The 9,288-nt window shown below is 41.8% G+C and overlaps 1 protein-coding gene across 1 annotated transcript in view; it reads left to right on the top strand.

Moving 5' to 3' along the window:
* Positions 1 to 9,288, top strand: part of SPTLC2 (serine palmitoyltransferase long chain base subunit 2) — an 85,102-nt gene that overhangs the window by 33,893 nt on the left and 41,921 nt on the right. The window contains exons 7-9 of the mRNA XM_006157086.2: positions 663 to 768; positions 1,446 to 1,665; positions 6,558 to 6,684. Coding sequence (XP_006157148.1) covers positions 663 to 768; positions 1,446 to 1,665; positions 6,558 to 6,684 — 453 coding nt within the window. The remainder of the gene's footprint in view (positions 1 to 662; positions 769 to 1,445; positions 1,666 to 6,557; positions 6,685 to 9,288) is intronic.

Genomic DNA, 9,288 nt, shown 5'->3' with positions numbered 1-9,288 from the left:
AGATCCCCAGAGGAGAGTGGAGGAGAAGGGATTGTGGTGTGGCCATCCCCCCGGGGGGGTGATTTCTCGCTTTCTATCTCTCTGTCTGTCTCTCTCTCTCCCTTTCTGGTGAGTGCACTCGCCCTGTAGCAAAAACCTCTCAAAAAAAAAAAAAAAAAGAATTTATGAAGTACCAAGTATGTGAAAGGAAATGGAGCATCCACCTCGATGTCTTCTCCAAGACTTGTTATTTAGGAGGCATTGTATCCGTGATGGTTTATTTATACTCTCTTGCTTGGCCTTCTTTCTGCCTTCCTTTCCGAATAACTCACTAGGATTAGAGATACAGTTTGATTCTACAAACAAAAAAAAGCTTTCTACATGGCGAGGTATTTAACATCAAACATTGGGAATTTCAAAAGCTTGCTAACAAACGAATCAAATGCCATAGTCACTTAGTCAAGTTTCAGTGGTTTTGAACATTCCTGTTTTAGAATTCAGTATAAAGTGGCAATAATTCATCCACGTTGCCCTACCTTTTTCTGCTCAACTCCGATTATGTTAATGTCCTTTGCTATTTGAGACAGACTTCCTGAATAAAGACTGTTTATTTGCATCTTGGAATAAAGTTAGGAAGGAGGAAGAAGACACTTTATGCCTCACTTCTTTTGTGTGTGCTGTAGATATGCAAAGCCTGGAGAAGCTATTGAAAGATGCTATTGTTTACGGACAGCCTCGGACACGAAGGCCATGGAAGAAAATTCTAATCCTAGTGGAGGGAATATATAGGTAATCCTGTGTTATTTTTCTTCTCTTTGTGACTCGGGCCCATGAAGTCATAGACTCTTTAAACTGCAGAGAACACTAGGCTAGCCCCCTCTGAACACTAGAGACGGTTTTATAACTTGTGGCAATACCTAAAGTAGAGTCGGCACTAGGACAGACGTCTTTCTGTCTAACTTTTTATTCTTTTCATTGTACTACGCAGTCTCCAAATCGCCCGCCTGTGTGGGTCTGTAATTTTTCTATTGTTTATAGAGGGAACTTGTAGTTAGGGGCAGGAATTGAATTATGTATTCCAATATGTCAAGTCAAATTACACACCATTTAATTTTAGGAAGTATTTTATTTTGGTTAACTTTTGAAGTGCTTATTTTCTTACCTCCTAACTTTTTAAAATTCTGTTACGTAACTTTAATTGCATATGCCGTGTGATACAAAGTCTAATGATGTCTATCTGTACAAGCTTTATGAAGTAAGCTCGCTTGTGTTCTGGCGCCAGTTTAAAAACAACCAATCTCCTTTCCCCTAGACTCCTGTCTAGCCATGGCATTATCTGACTTATCATGGGTAGTTATCAGGCCATTTAAAAAGCAGTAAACTAAAAAATGAGTAATAAAATGGCAACTCCTAATTTTGAGAGTTAAAAAGTCTCCACATGTCTTTTTTAAATCTTGTTTTGCCAGCATGGAGGGATCTATTGTTCGCCTTCCTGAAGTGATTGCCCTGAAGAAGAAGTACAAGGCCTACTTGTATCTGGATGAGGCTCACAGCATCGGGGCCCTGGGCCCTTCAGGCCGAGGTGTGGTCGACTACTTTGGCCTGGATCCCAAGGATGTGGATGTTATGATGGGAACATTCACAAAGAGCTTTGGTGCCTCTGGAGGATACATTGGAGGCAAGAAGGTAACTGGGCCTTAAGAACAAGCAGTTGGAGATAGAGATACCGGTACTAGATTCGGTAACTCAAACTTAGTAGTGTGGAGACCCTGCATTCATTTGTGGCTTAGGCTCGTGGTGCCAGCAGGCTTCACATTTCAGCTGCTTGGTGAGTGACTCTGATGTCTCCTCACTGAACTAAAGGCTGGTTCTGTTCATTGTTTGTTGTCTTATTTGAGCTTTTTTTCTAAACAGCATGCTGGTCTGAGATATAGAATACCCTCTTGTATGAAAGAACACACAGTGGTGTTTCCTGTTTGCCCCAGTTTGCTATTGAGTTTAAGTTATGCTCACAATTTCAGAAGTTAGTGAGGTTGTCCTTGAGCCTATGGGAATAAAAGATCAGTTCCCTTGCCTCTGGACTCAGACACATTGAGGGTGAACATAGAGACAGGAAGGAAAAAGATTTTGCTTGCTCTGGAAGGAAAAAGATTTTGCTTGCTCTGGGGCACCACAAAGCCTTATATATTTTTTTCTCTTTTTCTTTCTTTCTCTCTTTCTTTCTTTCTTTCTTTTTTTTTTTTTGTTTGTTTGTTTGTTTCTTTGTTGTAGGGAGCATGCTCAGGTCAGAAAGAGAGAAGGAAAGTGAGAAATCACACCCAGGGGGGATGGCCATATTGCAGTCCCTCCTCTTGCATTCTCCTTTCAGCATTTTCAAGCCACTAGGTCAAGAATTCAAACCATGCAGTTGCCCATGTAGAATCCAGCCACCTTAACCTCTGTGCCACTTGCTGGCCCTCAAGCATTGTATTTTTTTATTTTAAAATGTATAGTGGGGACCAGCAGATGGCGTAATGGCTACGTTGCTGGACTCCCATGTAGCTAACCACGGTTTGAGTCCCGAATCCAGTGGCTTAAACTCATGCTGGGTGCATGTGCGTGCATGCCCAAGATCCCAAGAGGAAAATGGAGGAGAAGGGATTGTGGCATGGCATCCCCCCATGGGGTAATTTCTCACTTTCTCTCTGTCTCTCTGGCAAGCACAAGTGCCTTGTAGCAAAATTACAAAACACACACACACAAATAAATAAAAATTATATATTGAATTCTGAGGCAACTAAGAATCAGTGTGGCATGGTGGAAATGGTGAACCATGAAGATAGAGGCCTGAGTTTGTATATTTCTCTGCTTGGTGAGACTGGAGAAAGCAATCAGCCTTTCAATTTTCTTGTCAGTAAACAGAGATAAATATTAATATGCTTGACTCATAAGGTCATAGTAATCACTTAAAAAATCATTTATAGCATCAGCTGATGGCATAATGGTTATGTCACTGGACTACCATGTAGTTGACTGCAGTTCAAATCCTAGACCTGGTAGCTTAAACTCACGTCAGGCGCATGTGTTTGTGTGCCCAAGATTCCAAGAGAAGTAGGGATTGTGGCATGGACATCCCCACCCTCGCGGGGGCGTTTTTCCACTTTCTGTCTGTCTGGTGAGCACACACGCCCTATAGTAAAAATCTCTCTATTAAAAAAAAATAATAATAATTTATGTTCATACTACAACACAGATTCATCTTAAGCACCGTAATAAATGAAGTCAGTCACAAAAGATCATATAATGTTTTTTCATGTTCCACCAGAATAGGCATAGAAACAAAAGGCAGTTTATTAGTTGCCAGGGGATAAGGGGGTGGGGGAAATGGAAAGTGACTGCTAATAGGTATAAAGGTTCTTTTCAGAGTAATGAAAATGTTCTAAAAGTAGTGATGTAAGGTGCACAACCCTGAATATGCTAAAAGCCACTGAACTGTACACTTTATAAAGGTGAATACTGTGGTACATGGTTTGTATTTTAATAAATGTAGCACATTGTAGATGTTCATGAATGTTTTTAATGTCTTTTTAAGACTTAACAGCGCAAATCCTAAAGAATGGCTATTCTTTTCTTTTCTTTCTTTTTTTTTTTTTTTAATTTGACCAGAGAGAGAAAGAGAAAGTCAGAAAGCAAGCTGCCAAGTCCGAGACTCAAACCATGGTCAGCCATGCGAGAATCCAGTGCCTTTAACCACCATACCACCTGCTGGTCCAAGACCAGATGGTATAATTGTTACATCGCTGGACTCCCACGTAATTGACCACCGTTTGAGTACTTGACCTGTCAACTTAAAACTCACAGCAGGTGCATGTGTGTGCCATGTATGCCCAAAATCCCAAGAGGAGGATGGAGGAGAAGGGATTGTAATGTGGCCATCCCCCCTGAGGGGTGATTTCTTGGGATTGCCTTGGGACCAGCAGGTGGCATGGTGGTTAAGGTGCTAGACTCCCACATGGCCAACTGTGGTTTGAGTCCCATACCCAGTAGCTTAAAAATCATGCCCATGTGTGCCCAAAATCCCAGGAAGAGAGTAGAGGAGAAGGGATGTGGCATGGCCTTCACCCTAGGGGTGATTTCTCACCCTTCTCTCTCTCTCTCACTCTCTCTCTCGCTCTCGCTCTCTCTGACTGTGTACTCGCTCTATAGGGGCGGGGTTTTTTTTTGGTGTCAGAGAGAGCCAGCTTGTGGTGTGGTGCTTAAGATAGCTGGATTCCACATAACTGAGTGTGTAATTTGAATCCTGGACCTGGTTTGCTTGGAAAACAGGCTGACTTTTTCTGCTACATTGGTATCATTTTATAAACCTCTGTGTGTCTGGAGGATATTCTAAAGTCCTTGTCGAGAGGATATCTTAATGCTGGCGTGTGTGTACCCAAAATCACAAAAGAAAGGAGGGATGCAGGAGAAGGGATTATTATGGCCTTACCACCCCCTATTGTGGGTGCTTTTTCACCTCCCACCTTCTCCCTAAAGAGGAATATGGAAGTACTGTCTTACACTTCATTAACAACATTTAGGTCATCAATGGATTGCAAATATGACTGTCCCTTAATATAATGGAACTAAAAAATACCTATTGCCTAGCGACAGCCTAGGCTTTGTAGAGTCCTATTATTCACATGTTTGTGGTGACGCTGGTATAAACGCATCTGCTCAGCCAGTCATATAGAAGTATAGCACATACAATTACCTAAGTATGTGATGCTTATACTACACTTTTCATCCTTATTTAGAGTAGACTTCTATGTGCTTTAAAAACAAAAAATAGGTTTTTTACCATAAGGCACATGTGCTCACCAGAGAGAAACAGAGAGAGGGAAAGTGAAAAATATCTCCCCAGAGAAGATGGCTATGCCGCCATTCCTTCTCCTCCCATCTCCTTTCAACGTTTTGGGAACGCATGCACACACACCCAGTGTGATTTTCAAGCCACCACTTCAGTACTTGAACCATTGTTGGCCATGTGGGAGTCCAGTGCTTTAAACAACATGCCACCATGGCCCCCCAAGAAAGTTTACCATAAGACCATATGCTGTGTTGCACCAGCAGCAGCCTCAAACATCTCTTGCATCTCTTCATTGCATCATTTTCTCTTGTGTTGATTCGGTCTCGTGTTGTTTTTTTCATCATGGCCCGTAAGCCATGGACTATACCATATAGTCTAGGTGTGTAATAAACTACCATCTAGATCTGTGTAAGTGCACACTGTGATGTTCACATCTTGACACAGTTGTACATTTCTTGGAACATAATCTGTGCTAAGTTAACCATCAGTTCTTGTAACTGATGAACAGTATTTTGCTTGATTCAATGAAATGGCATTAGTGTTCTGATAAATATCTAGTGAATTTCTGTTTATTTTCTGCTACATTGATACCATTTTATAAACCTCTGTGTGTCTAGAGGATATTCTAATGCCCTGGAAATGAATGTTAAGAGAACTGTATTTAGGGATATCAGAATGGGCTTTGCTAGCTTAGGGTGAGAGCACGTTTTATTTTCCATAATACTTAGAAGTAAATCGTATCTATTGGGTTGTCAGAAAAGTCGTGATGTATTTTTTCTTTCTTCCTTTTTTTTTTTTTTTTTTTGCTATATGACGTGTGCGTTCACCAGAGAGGCAGAGAGAGACAAAGAGACATAAAATGAGAAATCACCCCACGGGGGATTTGTGGCCACACCACAATCCCTTCTCTCCCATTCTCTTGGGATCTTGGGCATGCATGCACACACGCCCGGCCTGAGTTTAAGCCACGGGGTCCAGGACTCGAACCACGGTCGACTACATGGGACTCCAGCGACATAGCCATTATGCTAACTGCTGATCCCGAGATGTATTTTTTCTGTGTTTTTCTATGCAAAAATGCACTATGACTTTTCCAACTACCCAATAAAAAGCAATTTCAAAAGTTGTTTAATTTGGTTTTGTTTTCTTTTTGTTGTTTTAGTTTTTGTGGTTTTGTTTTGTTTTGTATTTTTCAGTTTTTACTATAGGGTGCTTGTGCTCACTGGAGAGAGAGAAAAGAGAGTGAGAAATCACCCCCAAGGATGGTGTCCATGCCACAATCCCTTCTCCTCTGGGGATTCTATGTGGGCACACACACCTAGGTACCCAGCACTCTTTTCAAGATGCCAGGTCCAGGACTTGAACTGAGAAGTTGACCATGTGGGATCTGACTGCCTTAACCACCATGCCACTAGCTGACCCCTAATTCGACTTTGTACATTTATTTGTAACATTAAGTGATATAGTCCCCAAGTGTAAAGGGATTTTTTATTTCTTCTATTCTGTGGCATATTTAAAACAAAAACAGAAACAGAACAAAGCCTACGGACTTAGCCTTGTACCTCTTGGCTGGTTTCTGGCCCTGTTGTTGCCGGCAGTATACTTTGACCGTGTTGGCTGATCTTATTCTCAGAGTAGTGCCCCAGTTCCAGTGCCGTTGAAGGGTGGAGACCACGAGCTCTGGAAGAAAAGCACAGACGTTGCCAGTGGATTCAGAATTGCCTCTAATAATCTGCCTCTGTGCATTCCCCAGGAGCTGATAGACTATCTGCGGACACATTCCCATAGTGCAGTGTATGCCACGTCGCTGTCCCCACCTGTAGTGGAGCAGATCATCACCTCTATGAAGTGCATCATGGGGCACGATGGCACCAGCATTGGTAAGTCCATCTTTGCTTCAGACAGCTCCTAGGCTTAGTAAACACTTAACTGCCAGATGTGTTCTTTTGGAGTTTTCTTTTTCCCTAAAATAAGGTTTACTGCATGGGCGGAGTTGGCTGATATGTGAATCCCTGGTTTTCATGGACACTTCTCAGTGTATCAGATACCCCTGCCATCAGAACTCTACTTCTTATGGACTTTCCTTGTTTACACACTCTAAGACGTTACTCTTACTGTCCTGTATACCTTCCTAAGCCTTTCTTGAATTAGTATCCTTAACACTTTTTAAAAGTTTTTATTTATTCATTTGTTTTTTAAAATTTAACTAGAGAGAGACAGAGAGAGAGGGAAAGCAAGAAAGCAAGCCACCTGGTCCGGGACTTGAACTGTGGTCAGCCGTGTGGGAGTGTCCAGTGCCTTAACCACCATGCCACCTGCTGGTCTCCTTAACAGATTTTTAGAGAATTTCTAAGTTAGCATATAGATAATAAAGGTCACCCAGAATCTATTTATTGGGTGATTAGAAAAGTCATGACATGGGGCTGGCAGGTGGCATGGGTGGTCAAGGCGCGGCAGTCCCACATGGCCAGCTGTGGTTCAAGTCCCTACCTGGCAGCTTTCTCTCTCTCTCTCTCTCTCTCATCAAATTAAAGTAATAATTAATAAATTTAAATGAATAATTATTTAAAAAAGAAAAGTCATGACGTGTAGTTTTGCATGGAAAAACACATCATGGCCTTTCTGAGGACCCAGTATTTTGTCTTTGGTGGAAAATGGTCAAGTGTGATGCTTACTTTCTTATATTTGACTTTTGTTCTCTATCACCAGAGGGCAGTGTTGACTGCAGAACAGTTAAAATAAAACGGGAGCAATTGGTTTTTTGTTGTTTTTACTTTAACAAGTATTTGCATTCCCACAATGAGACATAGACAAGGTCTTCAAAAAGTTTCATCGAAAATGTATATTATGGAAAAACTATGTGAGAATTTTACACTTTTTCCCACCGTAATAAATATACTTTAATCCCATTTTCCATGAACTTTTGAAGACCTCCCCCTCACCCACATACATTAATTTTACTTGTTGTTTTTCTAATGTCTCTATAGTCAATTTGGCTCTTGTAAAAGACTTCATGGAGGGAACCAGCAGTTAGCGTAATGGCTGTCGCTGGACTCCCATGTAGTCAACCACGGTTTGCATCCCGGACCCAGTGGCTTAAAACTCACACCGAGCACATGTGCATGCGTGCCCAAGATCCCAAGAGGAGAATGGAGGAGAAGGGATTGCGGTGTGACCATCCCCCCTGGGGGGTGATTTCTCGCTTTCTGTCTCTATGTCTCTCTCTCTGTCTGTCTGGCGAGCACACGCGCCCTATAGCAAAAACCTTCCACCCAAAAAAAAAAACCCCCAAAAAAAAAAAAAAAAAAAAAAAAAAAAAGACTTCATGGAGCCAGTAGATAGCATAATGGTTACATGGCTGGATTCCCACATAGTTGACACAGTTCGAGTCCCAGACCTGGTGACTTAAAACTCATGCCTGGTGCGTGCCTAAAATCACAAGAGAAGAGTGGAAAAGAAGAGATTGCAGTGCGACATTCCTCCCTAAGGGTGATTTCTCGCGCTCTGTCTCATTGTCTCTCTGGTGAGCACACGTGCCCTGTAGGTAAAAGTCTCTCTTTAAAAAAAAAAGACTTCATATTATCAGCCTTGACATAGCTACTCTGTGATTATATACTTTTTCTTAAAATTTATTTGGTTTGTTTGGTCAGTCCATGGCATGGTGGTTGGGGCAACTGAATCCCACATGGCCAAATGTGTGGTTCAGAAATCTGGACCCTGCAGCTTGAAAAACATGCTGGGCATGTCTGCATACATGCCCAGAGTATAGAGAGGAGAGTGGAAGAGGGGATTGCAGGGTAGCCAACTCGCCAGGGAAATGATTTCTCATGTTCTCTCTCTCTCCCCCTCAGTGAGCACAAATGCTCTATAGCAAAAAACTGAGGGGAAAAAAAAGTAAAAAAGTAAAAATTGATTTCTTTTTTCATTGAAAAATAAGAATAAAATGGGACCAGCAGCTGGCATAATGGCTATGTCACTGGACTCCCATTTAGTCGACTGCAGTTTGAGTCTTGGACCCAGTGACTTAAACTCACACCAGGCACATGTGCATGTGTGTGTGCCCAAGATCCCGAGAGGAGAGTGGAGGAAAAGGGATTGCGGTGTGGCCATCCCCCCTAGGGGATGATTTCTCACTTTCTGTCTCTATGTCTCTCTCTGTCTGTCTGGAGAGCGCACATGCTCTATAGCAAAAACCTCTCAAAAAAGAAAAAGAAAGTGGTATGTCTGATTTTAATTGATTGAAGAGGTTTTTAAAATCATAATTTTGCCTTAATATTTTTTTCTGGGGCTGGCAGGTGGCATGATGGTTAAAGGTGCTGTACTCCCACATGGCCAACCATGGTCCAAGTCCCAGACCTGGTGGCTTGCTTTATCACATTCTCTCTCTCTCTCTCTCATCCCCTCTGTTCCTTGCTAGTTAAATTAAAAATAAATAAAGTTAAATGAAATAATTCTTTTTTTTTTTTTTTTAGAGATTTTTGCTC

Source organism: Tupaia chinensis, unplaced genomic scaffold (genome assembly GCF_000334495.1).
Source record: "Tupaia chinensis unplaced genomic scaffold, TupChi_1.0 Scaffold000528_1, whole genome shotgun sequence".
NCBI lineage: Eukaryota > Metazoa > Chordata > Mammalia > Scandentia > Tupaiidae > Tupaia > Tupaia belangeri.
Note: the sequence above shows the minus strand (reverse complement) of the source record. Positions and strands in the feature narration are given on the sequence as shown.